The sequence below is a fragment of the Pundamilia nyererei genome, unplaced genomic scaffold (assembly GCF_000239375.1).
Source record: "Pundamilia nyererei isolate P.nyererei 1_Seehausen unplaced genomic scaffold, PunNye1.0 scaffold00031, whole genome shotgun sequence".
NCBI lineage: Eukaryota > Metazoa > Chordata > Actinopteri > Cichliformes > Cichlidae > Pundamilia > Pundamilia nyererei.
The window spans coordinates 1,367,175-1,385,081 of NW_005187432.1; the positions used below are offsets into that span (position 1 = coordinate 1,367,175).

The 17,907-nt window shown below is 41.0% G+C and overlaps 1 protein-coding gene across 1 annotated transcript in view; it reads left to right on the top strand.

Moving 5' to 3' along the window:
- The first annotated feature begins 281 nt into the window (after positions 1-281).
- The window catches only part of st6galnac3 (ST6 (alpha-N-acetyl-neuraminyl-2,3-beta-galactosyl-1,3)-N-acetylgalactosaminide alpha-2,6-sialyltransferase 3), a 99,541-nt gene continuing 81,915 nt past the window's right edge, over positions 282-17,907 (top strand). The window contains exon 1 of the mRNA XM_005729004.1: positions 282-525. Coding sequence (XP_005729061.1) covers positions 508-525 — 18 coding nt within the window. The 5' untranslated portion in view covers positions 282-507. The remainder of the gene's footprint in view (positions 526-17,907) is intronic.

A 17,907-nucleotide genomic window follows, 5' to 3' on the forward strand; every position in this document is an offset into this window, starting at 1 on the left:
CAACTTTGGAAGACCATCGGAATGTCTGGAAAAATCCAAGACCACTTTGAAAAACGAGTCTGGCTCTTTGGAAGCAAATTATGAAGAAATGAGGGGCGGTACTGCATAACCTTAAAGTCCGTCTCTGCCTACACTCAACACACAGCACCCTCTGTTATTATTGTTTCCCTCGTCCTCATGTTCCTGATGTTGTAAAACGCCAGGGCCAGGGCGTCAGCGGCGGTCACGTGCCGCACACGGGGCGGGGCTACGCGTCTCAGCCGGCCAGTAGCAACGCAGCGTCGTTGCAGGTCCCAGCAGCTCCATGGGAGGAAAAAAAAAACAGAGAGGAGACGAATAACGGTACACTCCAACATTTATGGAGCCGATCCCCGCATACCACCGCACTGCACCCGCATCTGCTCCTGTGATGAGCACGTGAGGAAACGTGCTTGCAGACGGAGGTGGTGAGCGCGTTTACGGGCTGAAGAAAACAGGCGGTCCACCATTGTCTGCGTGGAAATAAGAATGGCCTGGATGTGGAAGGTAAGAGGGGGTTTCTCTTACTCATATGCTGCTGTCATTAAAGGAAGAAACGCACATCAGGAGGCTGAGACGTGGCCGGCTTTCCGCCAGTGTGCATTTTAGCAGATGTGCGCTGAAACGTGATCCGGGCAGCTGCATGTGGCAGTGGTGATGCTCGGCGGAGGTAATTAACCCAACTCTGCTTCCTGTCTGCTGGGCTTTTTTGTGTGTGTTTTGGGGGGGGGCCTTGTGCAAATATGATGGAAGCAGATTCCTGTGTTTGAGTTTAGTTTTCAACCCATGTTTGTGTTTATTTAACAAACAAGCAAATAAATAAATAAATGGCAGCATCAGCAGGCCAGCCAGCTGTGCACACAACATCCTTCCTGACATGTCCAGGTGTTCACATCACGTGAGCTGAGGGAAAGTTAACAAATCTCTGACGTCCTTCACAGGAAGCAGATTTCACTTCGTTTGAAACTTCTTTAATGGGACTACACACTGATTTCTCTTAATAAAGGATGACAGTAGCAGGTATTGTCTTTATGATTTAAATAACTTCTTCGTGAAATGTAGGAATATCATGAAAAATATCGACCACCGCTTTCCAGAGTTCTACACATAGTCTAGTGGTTCAAACTGCAGGGCATGGACAGTCTGCTGAAAATATACAGTGAAATTAAGATAAATGATTAATGATGTAAAGGAATTAGTAAAAAACTGTAACGTGTGGAGAAATAACATTTTTTCAACTTCTGAAGTGGTGTATACCTGAGAAAGTTGGGAACCACAACATAGTGTCTGAAATCTGCTCAGCAGGTTAAAGCTTGCTTAGCTGACAGTGAAAATTTAGGGATTATGAGTTTCAGAAGCAAAGAGTGTTTTAAAATGTTGCTTAATGAATCTAACTAAACTAAACTAATTGGACTGTTTTGTTTTCCCAAGTTATAATTTAGGCTTGAATTGTGAAGGTAGTGATAGTATGGGCAGCTTTTTTTCCTGTCAAGCCAACAGATATTTAGTTAAAATGGTTATTGCTGAACTCTTAAAGATATTTTCAAAGTATCTGTCTATCATTCATTTTCTTGTCCTATTCAGGGCCGTGAGGATGGTCAACCTTTTGCCCCATGACAGCCAAACAGGTCTCTGGACCACTGTTGGGCTTAATTTAGACCTCTGTTGATTCCATGTAGAGCTTATGATGTAGCCTTTGCAAATGGCCAATGCCGCTCCCAGCCATAATAACTGCATGGACGTCATCAAAGCGATGTGTAGTTAAATTTTTAGTGAAGTTTGTGTCATGTTACAGTGTAGGATTTAAAAAAGCTTTGTGATTATGACATACCTACACTGTTGATTCAACTAGGGATTTATAGCTATGTGTCATAATAGATTTCGTGTAACCACAGACCCTTCTGAAACCGACATGGTAACCCACGGTGTAACCTGAAATGTAGCCACGTCATGGTGATACAAGGACACTGACTGGCCTGGTTGGTACTATCTGTATCCTGCTACTTTGACAGATTCATTTAAATCGATCAGAAGATAATGGACTGCTCAAGGAAAGAAGTCTGAAAGTCCATCCATCCATCCATCCAACCATCCATCCATCCATCCATCCAACCATCCATCCATCCAACCAACCAACCATTATATCACTTAAGACCAAAAAAAAAGCAAAAATCTTTAAAACTGTGAAGCAAGAATGAGTGTGTTTGTCAGGACTGAAGCAATTGAAGTTGATTTTGACGTTACATATTCACTGGCCACTTTATTAGGTGCACCTTGCTAGTACTGGGTTGGACCCCTTTAATCTTCAGAACTGCCTTATTTCTTTGTGGCACAGATTTAACAAGGGGCTTGTAACATTCCTCTGAGATTTTGTTCCATATTTGACGTGTTAACATCACACATCTATGATGCAAATTTCCCATTTCACCGCATCTCAGAGGTGCTGGATTGAGCTCTAACTGAGAACAAGAAGGCCATTTGAGTGCAGTGAACTAATTTTAATGTTCAAGAAAACCAGTTTGGAGGATGATGGTACAGTGTGATCATAAATTAATGGACATGGTGAAAAACAATATTCAGGTATATTGTCAGACTTTAAAAAATGCTCAGTTGGTAATAAAGGGCCCAAAGTGTACCAAGAACATATCCCCTCCAACATTACAACAGCATAGACCTGAGCTGTTGATTCAAGGCAGGGTGGATCCACTCTTTGCTGATGTTTACACTAAATTCTGACCCAGTCAACCTAATATTGCAAAAGAAATTGACGCTTATCAGACCAGGGAACATTTTTAAAGTCTTGTTTTTTCTTAGCCAATGTGAATTGTACTCTTAGTTTTCTGTTCTTAGCTGATAGTAGTAGAATGTGGTGTGGTGTTCTGCTGCTGTAGCCCATCTCCTTTAAGGTTTGAGATGCTCATCTGCATAACTTAGTTGCAATGAGTGGTTATTTGAGTAGCTAGTGGTGTCCTATCAGCTCAAAGTGTTTGGCCATACTCTGACTCTGACATCAAACAGGCATTTTGATCAGTCACTCAATGGATATTTTTAATTTTTTTTCCAGACCATTCTCTGTAAACTCATGATTGTGTGGTAAAATCCCAGCAGATCAACAGTTGATTAAATACTCAGCAGCCTGTTAAGCACCAACACCCAACCCATCACTTAAATGATCTGTCTTCCACATTTTGATACTGGTTTGAACTTCAGCAGGAAATCTTACCTGAATGGATTGAGTTGTGATCATGTGATTGGCTGGTTAGACATTTATGTTATTGAGCAGTTGAATGGGGTACCCAACAATAGGCGTGAGTGAGTTTTGTGTTGTAACTTGTGTGCTTAAAGCTTAATACGGTAACTTCTTAGTCTGTTGTGCTCGATTGTGAGGTTTTTGATGTTGTAAGAGTAGTTGAAGATATTGCGTTGTGCCTTCTAAGAGGATTTTACATGTTCATTTCCCTTTCTCTTAAAAAAAGCATACACAAAATCAGTTCATCACCATTAACATAATGTGTTTTTGCCACATTTAATATATTATCCTTTTTATTTATTTTTTTGCTATAGTTGAAAGATGACTGACAGTATCCAAACACCCACGACCTCCTCTTCAGCTTCATCAAGAAACAATATGTCACTTCAAAAACTTTACTGTCACACCCACATCTGCTCTGTTAGGCTGTTTTTGTTATGGGAGACAGCAGTTAATTTCACACTAGATTTGACACTGTAATATCAAAAACGGGGAAAAAAGAAAATATAATTACACGGTACAAGTTTCAGAGTGACTGAACGAAATGTAAACGAGAAGTGGACGCAAGTAAATGAGCTGTAACTTTAAATTAAATGATACCAGTGTCCTTGTTTCTTATTAGCTCCGTATTATTCTGATGTAGATAGTGGCTATGAGGTACATAAATCCAAACCCACCTAATACAAATGTTTGTGTCTTTAATACTTCAATCATATAATAAATTTTCTTTTTTTCTAATATACATACGCTGCTATAGTGATCATACCAAACATGGCAAGTTTAAATAGTGAGATTAGTCTGTCTACAAGTACTAAGTATATGCACTTGTAAGTACTAAGTAAATAATGTATCTACACAATAGTAAATGTCCTTAACATTATCAAATGAGACGCATACTCTGGCTGTGAGTGCAGAAACGTTCTGATTGTGAATCGATCCAATCAGAATGAAGTTAGCGTAAATATAGAGAAGGTAAAAGTTTGCTTGAGGCAGGATGCACTAAGTGGCTCAGTATGGCATGCTAAGGTAAGTAAAGGGGAAACTGTCAAACATGCAGAACTATTCTAGCAGAATCCAAGAATAAATATAGAGCTGGGAATAAACAGAAACGATTCCCCTTAAAGGAGCTATTAGCTGAGGACCTCCAGCATCACATTGACTTTATCATATCATTTATATACTCTCTGCACGAGTTTTAAGGTAAATGTCAACAATTTACTGTCATATGTTCTTGTAATATGTTTAAATGTTGATTTGTCCAGTACCTGTATAGCGTTTTCATGGATTTCTTGGATGTCTGTGCATATTGTTTTCTTTTTACATTCTTAAATAGGCAATAAAGGATGGATAGATGATGTAATTTAAGTGCTGCAAAAATGAAACTGCAAAATGAAAAAAAAAAAACCCCAAAACAAACAAAATATGCAAATGATTGTGTTCCATTTCTGCTGAATATGTATAGATAATAGCAGTCTTTAGAAAATAACTTTCCGTTGATTCAGTGCAATTAGAAGAGCACCAATAAAACCACAGAGTGATGAAAGTCACGGTGACGTTTGTGTTTTTGTTATTGAGGAATAATGCCTGACATTTTAATCTTTCTTTACTGCCAACTAAAATTTTAACCATTAACTAATATTAGGTAAACAAATGACTCCATGAATTAAAGCCAGATGTGGAGGTCTGACATGTTAGCAGATATCAGGTTATTGCAGCATCATGTATGCTGCTGAATTTTAAAAGGAAGCTGTTAAGGTTATTTTCGTGGCCCAGGGAAACACTGACAAGATTGTTTTTCATTTGTGAAGTGCTTTTATCAGAGTGTACATTATCTTGGTCACCATTTGTAAACTTTAGGGTAATTCTGGTTTATTGCATCCTAGAGGATTTTCCATTATTGTGACTATTGTGGGTCTCTGGGTCATACTAGCTCAGCACTCTCAACCCCTATTTTAAAGATCTGGGAAATGAAGAGTGTCATTAAACTGCATCTGAGTAATCTCAGAAATTATACGCATTGAATTGCTTTTTTTGCTAGCTGCGTTAGAAATCTCCCTCTGGGAAACTGACTGACCTAACTGTCCAAATAGTCACTGTTTAGTGTGTGTTTGTGCTGGAGTAGGAGTAGCAATTATATCAGCACACAAAATGACTGTTTTCTTGTTGTGATAGGTGATTTCAGAGGAGCTGAAACACTCATTTGTTTTTACAGCTCCACACCTTGGATTGCTCTCACACATGAATGCATGAAGATTTTCCATGTCAGGAACAAACAGTCAGTGCAGCAAGTTTTCCTCCAAAATCAGAGATTTTCTTTCAGAGCAGTCTTGTTGTCTTTCACAATTTCTTTGCTTCTGCATCCATCCTCCTAGTCTGTTAGACTTAGCCCGCCGTCCATGGACTCATCACTTTCTTCATAATGTTCCACCAATTTTCTCCCATTTATCTGGGTCCAGGTCGAGAGAGCAACAGTCTAAACAGAGACACACATATCTTCATTTCCCCAGCAGAGATGTTATCACTCCAGCGTGTCTCAGGTCTATTCCAGGGCCTCCTTCTGGTAGAAGTGAAAAACCTAACCTAGGGAATGCCCAGAAGGCATCCTAGTCACCTCAACCACCTCAACTGGTTCCCTTCGATGTGGAGGACTAGCTGCTCTTCTTTGAACTCCTCATGAATGACTGAGCTCCAGCCATTCTCCAAAGGAGAGCATTGCCACCCTTTGGAAGAAGCTCATTTGCAGTCCTTGTACCCACGATCTCATCCTTTTGGTCACAACCTAAAGCTTGTGACCATAGGTGAAGGTTATTTTATGTGTTTGACCAATATGCTTTCAGATGTATTGGCTCAACAAGGGACAAAGACTGAAAATGACATAAACAAGAATAAATGTATTTTTAGATAGACATTTTAATGTGTTTGTCCCAGTTTTATAATAGTGATTATGTAAATATACACAAACACATTGTTTTATTCACAGTTTCCTACCAAGTAGGGTCTGAAAAAAGAAATGTGACATGCAGAGTTCCCCCTTTGTCATCTTTTGTTTTAATTGGAGTGAGCTCGTCCGTGAAGAGCTGTGCTTAAGCTGGGAAAGGCTGTCGCTGTTGTCCTCTGTGCTAACAGTTCAGAATAAGCCCTCTATCACATCACATCAAAAGACAACTATTCTGCTTTCATTGCTAACCACATATGGCAGAACAGGGCCAGAGCAGCAAATTCGCCCGACGGGGTGATGTGGGTGCACACCAACCAAAACGCACAAGCCGAAATTTTAGATTAATTAATGCGTGCACACACAGACAGACCGTCGTTAGTGGGTGTAGAGCGGTGCTTTTACAACTATGGGGAATGCAGCCAGTGTCCCATTTCTTAAGAGTTTTAGGGATGAATGGCACTTCTCTGAGTCCCTCTTGTCCCATGTGATTATGTTGCTATAGAAAGGGAGCTGATAAAACGTGTCCCGTCACAGTTTTAGAGAAAGCACGGGGTACTGGCAGGATGTTGAATGAAGCAGATACTGTAGTTTGTATTCAAACTGTTATCAAATCCCTGCTCAGATTCCCTCTTGTACCATTCTTCCCTTTATCTGTTTTACTTCTTGAGTGTGAAGTTTACAGGAGAAGTCTCAGAATCCACTGTTTTATAGTTGCCTGGTCACACAGGGAGACAAAAACTTTTTAGTCCTAAAGTAGAATAGATCAATTACTTACAGTTAAATAGGTTCTTACGCATTAAGGGTGTGTGGAACTGTGACACGTTCTTAACTACTTCAGCAGAAGTTTAGTTGAAGTTTGCTGAATCCGAATTCGGATACACCCTGAACCCAAAACCATAACTGTTTAGTTTTTGTCTGAAAAGTAAAAATCGAGCTATCCAATTAATGCTTAAAATCAGGGAGGTTTTAGGATTTAAACTCACTGGACATTTACTTAGTTACATCTTGGATTATACAGTTGCTGCAAATTTCCCTGCTGCACATCCATCATGTTAATCTGCTGTTCCACACATCCCAAAGGTGTAGTTCTATTGGATTGAGATCTGGGGACTGGGTACAGGACAATGAGTACAGTGAACTCATTGTCCTGTAAAAAACAAAACAAAACGATTTTAGATTATTTAAGCTTTGTGACGTGGTGCATTATCCTGCTGGAAGCAGTCATGACAACACTGTGATCAGAAAGCAATAATACTCAGGTAGGTTGTAGCCAGAGGATTAGTAAGGAGGAGGTGAGGGCAGCTATCAAGATAATGAAGACTATCAGGTGGTTTGTCCAGATGGCATAGCTATAAAGGTATGATGATATCTTGGACAGAGGGCAGTGGACATTTTTGGTGAGCCGATGCAAACTGTAACCTCAGTTTTATGTTCTTGGCCACTGTGGTCTTCGGCTGCTGTACCCCATATGCTTCAGGATTCGAAATGTTGCACGTACCTGGGTTGTAATGAGTGGTTGAGTTACTGTTGCCTTCCTGTCAGCTCGAAGCAGTCTGGCCATTCCCCTCTGATCTCAGACATCAGAAAACTGTCACTTACTGGATATTTTGTGGGAGAGTAAACTCAACCTGTGTGGCACCAGCACCAATGCTACTTGAAAAGTCACTAAAGATCACCTTTCTTCCCCATTTTAAAGCTGGTTTTGAACTTCAACATACTGACTACGTGCTGAAATGTACTGAATTACTGCAATGCAACTGATTAGATATTTGTGTTACCCAAACAAAGAGGCTTGTGAGTTTATACCTCTTTTTGTGTTTTCATTTGTTTAATTTGCATTTGTGAAAAGTTTTAAAATAATAGGTAGTAATAGCTAGGAGCTAGGGTTGGGTGATACCCCGCTAAAAAGTTGGACACCTTGCAGCCTCAAAATGAATGAATGAGCAGGTCAGGATGCCATGCTTTTAATTGAGCATGGTACACAACCTCTAAGTTGCAGTAGTATTAGGAAAGCAACATGCAGCTACATGTGGCAAGGTTATCAAGCGTGGACATGGCTGGGTTTTGGAAAGTTGTTGGGCACAGGAATTCACATATGTCCTCTGTTTTACACTACATTAGATGGTCATGAGAATCTCCATCAGAGTAGTACATCAATATCATATAGTTTATGTATAGGCATCCATAGGTTTATCGATATGCTTTGATTGGCAGGTGGTCAAACACAAGCAGCTGTAGCTGCTTCAGTTCAGCTATTGAAGTCACTAAATTGGACCTTTTTAGTGGGTTGGTGCCTTTTAAAGCATTTTCATTGAATTACTGTATACAAAATATTGCTTGCTGTGTGGGGAAGACTATCCAAGACGTTTATCTTGATGTTTTGTTGAGTGTAGTATTTTTTAGCATGCTAATTAGCACTAAATAGTGTCTGTGTGTTGCCCCCGCACAGTTCTATGCTTGCAGCGTGCTAACCAAGCTTGCTAGTGGCAGCTGATAACTTTTCTCGACATTCTCGTCTAAATGTGGTCGTTTCTGGCGGTGGCTAGTACAACACTGACGCTTAAAAATCAAAAATCAAAACCAGTGGGTGAAGCTACTCTAGCTATATGTCTTTTTTACAGAGCATGCCAGTAACCTTGTTCATATTGTCACATTGTCATCATTGTTTGTTGACACAGCAGCCCTGTTAGAAATATTGATTCTAACTTATTTCAAGAGCCACTGCAAAAGGAGCAAATTCAGCCAAACATGAAGACATTTCATATTGTAACATCATTGCAGGAACGTGAAGGTTTCAGTAAAAAATGGTGCAGCTATGTTCCATACTATTTTAGAAATAAAACGTGAGGAGAAATCAGATTTCACCCAAACTTTAGCTGAGTCCTTTTCCTGACTCAAAGACCTCAAAGAAAGTCTTTGTCTTTTGCTCTGCTGTTGCAGTCTATCCTCTGAACCCTTTTGAGCCAACAGAGTACCATTTAAGCGTGTGGCTGCTTTATTATGGTAATGTAACCTACATCTGTTGTGCACATACACACACTGCTGCAGAAGCTAGTACAAGGTTAGCTTATCCACAGTAGTAACCAAGGGCGATCACCTCCCTCCAGATCTGGCGTTAATCCACAGTGCAGCGGTCATAGTAGTGACCTCTCACTTACACAAGGGATCTTATCAGCATCTGGGAAAGACTTCTGATTTTGCCTTACTCCTTCTCATTGGTTGTGTTGTTCAGCCAGTCTCTAATCCTGTTGTGTTTAATCATGTGCTGCTCTGCCAGTTCAGGCTGCTTGAGCTCTTCCGATACGAGTTGAGCTGCCAGCACTGGCCATCCTTTTTTTTTTTTCTTTCTCTCGTCCCTTTACTGGACTAAACACAAAGAAACGACACACAGTTTAATGAAAGAGGTGATATGGCAGCCTACAAATTAAGTCCCGCTATAATTGCAGTCACGGTCAGCAGCATAAAATTACACGTCGCTCACAAAGAACCTCTGGGCCATAACCCCTATTATTACTGTACATGCGTTCACAGTGGAGCTGTAATGTCAAGGTTGAAGTTTTAAACTTTAATTACCCCGAAACAAGGGGACAGAGTGACAATTCATGCAGAAAATATTTGAGTGCAGTTATTAATCTGCCATTGTTTTTCTTTAATCATTACAGTCGACCGCACTCTTATAGCTGTATTTTCATCTGAAAAGTTTAGGTTGCTTCAGTTTTTGACTGAATAGAAATCCTAACTTTCAGAAACACTGGAGTTATTCTCAGGGGTTTGGCTTAAATCTCAATTAAAAAAAAACCCCAAACGTCCATATGGTCCCTTGATTTGGGGAAAATACTTAAAAACTGTTGGTACCAAACTTGGCAATGTTTTTCTTCAGTAATCAAGTGCTTCTGTTTTTAAAGTTATTGCTCCAGTCATTTACCATTGCACACATTTAAGAGTCAGCAGAAGCAGTTGTAGCGGGGAAATGTGAGGCAGCTGGCTGCATCTGGATTTAGCAAGCATTTTACCAGTGTGTCACATAGCTACATCGATAAGTAACAGCACATGCTGAACACAAACACGTTCAGGACCTCTCGGACAGCAGGTCTGTGGGGCTTAAAGGGTCACACGCCACTTCAGGATTAAGACTGGCATCTCAACAATTCACTGTCCACTGGGATTTTAACTTCCACTTGTAGATAACACTGAGTCAGTGAGTCAGAGACAAACCTGCCAAAGTGGCAGATCCTTGGTGGTCAGATGGCAGCATCCGGCCCTGATGGTTCCCTGGACCAGCTTTGGACTTTTGGGTTAGAGAATCATCCAGGCGGCCACCAGCCAACCTAACAGCAGTGTGGGAATGGCAAATACCGGATGGACATTCTGTGTATGTATGACGGCAGATTTGTCTCTGAGCTGTGAACACCTGCTGAGAGAGGCCCTGTCTGTGATTTGGTGAATATTCAGGTAGAGTACAGAGCAGAAATTAAAAGTGCTAGGGAAGTGAATCAGCAAGCCGGGTTTTAAAAAACATTATTATTTTCACTGTGATTTCTGATTAATTAAAAATGTGAATGCTCATTGTCATTCTCCACAAACGTAATCTTTCTAGCATGTATTATTTTGTCTGACCAACCCTCTAAAGTAAAAAAAATGAGAAAAGAAGGGAGGATGAAAAGAACATAAGGCAAGGCAAGGCAAGTTTATTTGTATAGCACAATTCAACAACAAGGTGATTCCATAATAATGGATTGGATTTATATAGCGCTTTTCAAGGCACCCAAAGCACTTTACAATACCACTATTCATTCACTCTCGCATTCACACACTGGTGGAGGTAAGCCACGGTTGTAGTACAGCTGCCCTGGGGCAGACTGACAGAAGCGAGGCTGCCATATCGCGCCATCGGCCCCTCTGGCCAACACCAGTAGGTGGTAGGGTAAAGTGTCTTGCCTAAGGACACATCTGTGACCTTCCGGTTACAGATGCACTTCCCAAACCCCTGAGCAACGGTCGCCCCAATATGAACATTACCCTGTCATATGTTATAGTCAGCAAATGTTTGGTAAAGTGCTTCTACTTTAAAATTACTTTTACGGTTAATCATCACATCACATGAATTCTTAATTTGAAATGAACTCCAGCGTAGCTCATTTTTAGACCTGCTGTAGGTTCTGGTTACAGTTGCACTGAATTGTCACAGCAGAATGGAAACTCCTGTTCAAGATGTTTGAGTTCAGGTAAATGGTAAATGGCCTGTATTTGTATAGCGCTTTACTAGTCCCTAAGGACCCCAAAGCGCTTTACACATCCAGTCATCCACCCATTCACACACACATTCACACACTGGTGTTTATAAGGTGCTAATAAGCTTAAATCAAGGTGAAACATTAAGTGAAACACTGGATTTTACAGCAAAACGAAAGTTTTTTGTAATTATCGTTTTTCAAGGAACTAATGTTTAAACTTTAGTGTTACGGTTTTCGAAAATGTGAAAACGTGTGCTCTGCCTTGTCTTCCATTATGTGATCTGAACTTTTTTTTTGTTTTGGACTGTTGGTCAGACAACAAAAAGGAGTGTAATTTGAGTAATTAGATTATACTCTGAAGCAATATGGCAGAACGGTGTCCTACACCTAGGTGGTAAATAGGACAGAACCCCAGAGTCACAGATGATGGTGGCAAGGGAACAGAGTTAGCAGATGGTTGATGGAGACTTCAGATGAGTCTCTCTGAACATCCAGGATGAGGTGAAGTGTTGCAGGAAGGACGTTCGGAAAGGCAGGATGACAGATAAGCAATGAGGCAAGAAGATCAGTGGATCAAAGTAATGATGATGAAAATGACAATGAGTGTTAGAGAGAGTTTGAGACCAGAATTGACAAAAAGGAGGAGAGCAGCATGAATCGATCAGACACCCAGGAATGCAGACAGCTATTGGAAACCACACTTTCTAGATTTAAACAGTTTAGTTTTCTGCTACCCTTTTCTTCCCTTGGACGCTTTCCAGCACTCTTAACCACAAATTTCTGCACAATTATCAGCTTTTAGGAGCATTTATTCCTTCAGTTTCAGTTGATTTCCAAGCATAAAGTGACAGAGTTACAGAGAGTTACAACCTACAGCCAGTTGGATTCATTTGAGCGTGTTGCACTATTGCTGGATTACATTTGGCAAGTCCCCGTCCGCACATTGTACGCTTGGCAAGGTCTAAGAGCTTGTTATACTCTTGGCAAGGCCTTACTGCCTGTTGGCACAGCGGCGATCCAAAGCCCCAGAAGAGACAGATCAGCAGAGGCCATGTTTGGTAAGGAGTTATGCTCTCCATAGACTTGGATGCGGCTTAGAAACACTGCCCAAATTATAAAAAAAGACTCAAAGGGATAGTTTGAGGTGTCAGACTGAGTAGGAAGGTTGCAGGAATGAAGGAATGGTTCAAGTGTTGTTTTGCTGAAATATACAAAATACTGAAACTTTGTATTTTAGTATCAGTGGCTTGTTTGTACCTGACCCTGACCATACAGCTAGTGGGAGCAAAGGGGCAAGCAAAGTCCTTCTTCAGGGTATCAATTTAGTGGGGTAATTTTCTAAAATCCTGTTGTAGGTCACAGCTCACATCCTTGTGGCTGTTCAAAAAACGATTTTGTTTTCATAACCTTCAATAACCCAAACCAGCAAAGCTGAGTTTGGCACAGGTTAGGCTCATCAGACATGCAGAATACCCTGGATCTCATAACCATACTGCTGTAATCCTATATGCATTTTCTCAACGGCTCTTCCACAGAGTGAGGTGGCAAGATCAGGCTTGGCTGCTACCCTGAGAAACGCCTGATTGTGTGCAGCTCGCCTTCAGCTCTCTGCGCTCCGCCCTTGAACCGAGCCTCTGAGCAAGCAGAAAATCCCTGTAATTGCATTAGTGTTGTCTAACTGTGAGCTGTGTGCCACGCCTGCTCCCGGCAGACCAGCTTTTTAGCTTAATTTATTGCCCTGACATGTTAGGATTTATTTCCATCCCGCTGCTGAATTGTGGATGACATATACAGCATCAGATATCCTTGACGAATATCCTGGCTTTGATTCAGTTTCCCCTCTCATTGAAGTGTCAGGTAGAGCTATAAACTCAGTGATGCGCTCAGTGGGAAACATGTCTGGTCATAGTATAGGCTCTTTCCTGAGGGCTGTTGACCAGGCTAATAAAAGGTTGCAGCGCCTCTGTTATTATCCCCACTGGAAGTCCGGCAGTGCTCTGGACACCAGCGCTGGGAAGCTGATTGCCGGCGTAAACCGAAGAGGTTGACAGACACAAATAAAGCCTGGCGGTTAAGTGAGGACATTAAATAAAGGCCAGTCTTTTTTGTGTCCCCCATGAAATAAAAACCGCCAGCTACTTTTATGTTGGCTTGTGCCTCCAAACTTTTGTTGTGGTCAGTGTGGAAAAAGGGAGTGGGCAGCATTTCAAAATGCCACTGTGCACTCTGGGTGATGTTGCATCTGCTCAGCGAGGCTCACTGCTCTCGTTCCATGTCGTGTTTGAGGTTCAGCGGCCGTTCTGTGATTGCTTTCTGTGTCCAGATTTGTATTTTGGCTTATTATTGATCTCCCTCACAACTGCAGCGTCGGGTGCTGTTTTTTTGTTGTTGACTGTGACACCTCTACCACCTCCTCCCAAACCTACTCCCACACACTCACACACATTGAATGCCACCATTCTCCTAACACAGAGTGGCAGCTATCCACAGAGGCTTTGACAGACTTGGCAAACTTTATTGTTATTTTGCAGAGCGAACACCTGCGTGTGTCGCATAGCAGGCTCGTTTGGTGGCCTTCGATTCACCTGGCTGGGTTGTTTATTGTGTGCAACAGCTGCTCCACTTTAAGTTTCATAATGCCGTCAGTGAAGCTCTTAAAGCACCTTCACAATCCAAGAGGATTAATGAAAAACAAAGAGGTGTGCTTGCAAATCATTTGAGTGCATTCGCTGTTAGAAAGCTCACAGAAATTTCTACCGCTGTAAACAACGAGGGTGCAGCTGACTCAGATTTTCTCCTCCACAATAAAGCTATACATGCTCGGGGTGAGACATGACTTAAAAATATAAAAATATGTCCTAAATGCAACACATGCTCTGTCTAATCCAACATATCCTATTTGTTCCACTGCTCAGGAAGATATTCCTCCACATCCGTCTTTTCTTATGCTCATTAACTTGTAGCCTCATCTTGACAGACGTGTGGAAAATGTTTCTGGCTAATGTACTGGGAATCTGCATTAATCGTTAGCGAAATGCAAGGATGCTGAGCAACACTAAGGGTGTTCATTATGAGTATCTAGTGTATCAGCTGAGCTTTCTGTGCACTTTCTTTATTTTTATATATATATTCTAAATATATATTTCTATATGTTGCATGTTTATATATTTTGGAGCATTTTAGACCTTTCTTACACAGCACAGAGTAGAGTAGATACGAATGTGGAGAGAGAAAGAGGGTGAGTGACATGCAGGAAATTGTCTGGGGAAGACTCAAGCCAGGCCACTGCATTAAGGACTATAGCCGTTGGTATATGGGATTCCTGCTCAATAAACTGATCTATAGGGGCACCCCCAACTGTGCAGTTATTGTAGTAAAAGGATCTCTCAAAGTCAAAGGCAAAACAAATCACTTTGCCTCTTACAACAATGCATTTGTCACCTCTAGGTATTGTAGTCGTCATCCCTCTGAAGGCTGAACTTCAAACAGGACAAATTCCCTTTTGATGCTGAACCACTTTAGAACTCTACATACATTCCTGCTTCCCCGTCTCCAGCATCCTCGAGGAGACATTTTCTTGTCAAATGCATTTCTTTAACAAATAACACCTTTTTAAAAAATCTCTGCAGAGGCCGAACTTCTGTTTAGTCAAGTGTTGAAAGAAACTGTCAGCGCTGTTTGCTCCTGCGTCCTGCAAATGATGCATTGCATCTGTCTTTCTAATCTTTCCACATTCTCAAATGTCTCTGTGTTTGCACTTTTGATAAATACATATACTCAGATTTCTGTGTGTGAGCAGTCATGCTGTGCATAATCACTTGCAATGAGATGAGGCTTTATTATGAAGTTATGGAGGGATCCTATTGAGTTTCAGGGGAAATATCAGTTGCTAAATGTCAGTAATCCTGCTCTGGCATTTGGCAAATTAAAATGGATTTTCTCTGGTCGATGTTTTTCTCAACAGCCAGATTCCCCCCCTGCCTTCGCCCTTCAAACACAAAGACAGGGACAATAATTGGTATTCTGCTGTAAAGAACTCCATAGAATTTCAAAGCTAAGTTTGCAGCCTCTGCGTTCTCATGCATGTTGTTTTTTCTCCTTTTTCTTTTTGTTTCAGTAAAGTTTGTCTTGCAAAGTGGTTGCAGTCACGACTTGTGGCCCAAATTTGGGACATTTGTGCTGGATGGAGAGCAACTGATGCATTACTGTACAGTAGCTTTGTCCTTGGCCGGCAGTGCGATCTCTTCTGCCCAATGGCCATCTGCGGCTATGAGAGCCAGCCCTTAAAAACTCAGATATGACAGAAGGATAAAGCTGAAATGACTCTTGTCATAAGTGAGCGGCAGAAGTCATTTTGTGCTCCTGGCTGAATGGCAGGAGGCATTTTGGCTCTCTCCAAAAATAACCCCTGACAATAGGAGTTATAGATGTTATAGACGAGGGAACGTTTAGTCATCATTTTTCCATCATAAAGCAAAAGTGAGCAGGTGGTCTGATAAATGGAGTTACTGTATCTTCATAGCCAGGCTTGCTCGGCTTCGCACTGAGAGCTATTAAGGTTTATTGATTTTTTGATTTACAGTTAATTGGCTTGAACCAGGTTCAACAAACATACATTAACACCTTGACTTTCACCCCTATTTTCCTTAAAGAAAAAAAAAAAGGCAAAAAGCTTGGAAACATTTTGTTTGCTGAAGTTTTATGAGCAGTGGATCGAAATCCAACAAGTATATGCTCATACAGATGATAGAAAGTGTCATAAACTAACTTTTTGCAACGTGTGCACTCTTTCTGCGCTGTAAGGAACTGTTGTTGCTCTTCCGTTTGGATCTAAAGCAGCTTGAATTGTGAGGCTTTGTGCATTCAAACGATGTATAATCTGGGCCTGAACCATTTAAAACACAGCAGGAGAACACAGGGGAGCGTTACTGAAGATCAGTTTATTTAGTTAAAGATGCACATAACATTAACCACATCAAATATGTAGCGCTTGCTGTGTAAAACAAATGTATCTCTTTCAGGCAAAGGCAAACAACATTACTTTGACTAGGTTTGGACTTTAAACCATTAAAAATAATATCATATTCATTATAGTATAATAAATAGTAAAATAAATTTAAAGTACCTCTTAATTATTTTGGGATACAGTTATGTTGGTCTTAGGTTAGATAGTATTATTACAGTCATTAGTAAGGACTGTTCTATGTCCCATTCACACTGGATACACCTTCTTTGTGCATCCTGGGAGATGTTGCCCTCAGTACACAGGGCAGTTTTCAGATTGAGGATCTCAGCTGCTTATCTGAATCTGCAAAGTAAATCCTAAAAAAAAAAAATCAGTAAAGCAGAAAAATAAATAAGCATAAAATTGAAAATATAAGCTTTCTGCTTCACATTGTTGTGTGTTGTGACCTTGAGACAAAACATCATCAAATGAGACAAATGGGCTTACAGAAGTGCTGCGGGTAAGAAAGTCACATAGCAGAGAGTCTTAATGGAGCACAATAACTTACTGCCAAAAATAATGAATTCTCAGAATGCTTTTTTTTCTTGTCCTGACAGGTAGACTCATTCACTCAGCGCACAGATATTCCAGTTTTCAGCTTTTCAAAGTGCCACAAAGAGCAGCCCCCCCTTTCACTTTGACAAATTCTTCACTTTCTCAAGTGAGCGAGCATCAGCCTACGCAGCAGAGCATAGAGCATCACCAGACTGTTTTTTCTGAACATATGGCGCTCTTTTCCTCTTGTCCCAAAAGTTTGCTGGATCCAGAGGGGGGGAAGTGAATATTGCAGAGTGTTTAATCCTTCATACTTGTGGGGATTATATTCCATTTGATATCAGATATGCATTAGTCAAATGGGCTTTTGGTGCTTTCCTGTCGCAGGCACACATACAAGTACACGTGTGCTGGTGAACACATGTGCGCAGCGATTGACGTCATCTACTGATGACTGGGATTTGCGGTATTTGAGTTTATACAGAAAAAAAGGGTGTTGAGTCCTTATTGTTGCCACCTGCAGAGTCTCATCCACGCAAAAACAACCTGATTTATTTTTTGGGGTCCAGATTAAGATTGTTCATGATGGTCTGTACCAAAACGATCCAGTTTCATGCCAGTAGACCAGATTAGTGTTCATTTGACCCGGATTTAAGGATTTGCTTTTCATATGTCGCCGCCGATAAGTGTGATACCACGGAAGTAACATGCTCCAAGGGCGTCATCAGGACATTTTGTTATTGTACAGGAGGAAGGTCACTGTGCCCATATCGGGAATGAGTGAAGTTTCATTAACACAGCATGGACAGCTGTACTCACTTGATAAAATACACAAAAAATGAGTTGGAGATTGGTGCACCACATATTACGTGTTTATCCCTTTTATCTTTTAAGAGAAATGATCGTTTCTGCTGCGACTTCATTTCCTGCAAATTGGTCTGCAAGCAGGAATGAGCATCTCTGAAGC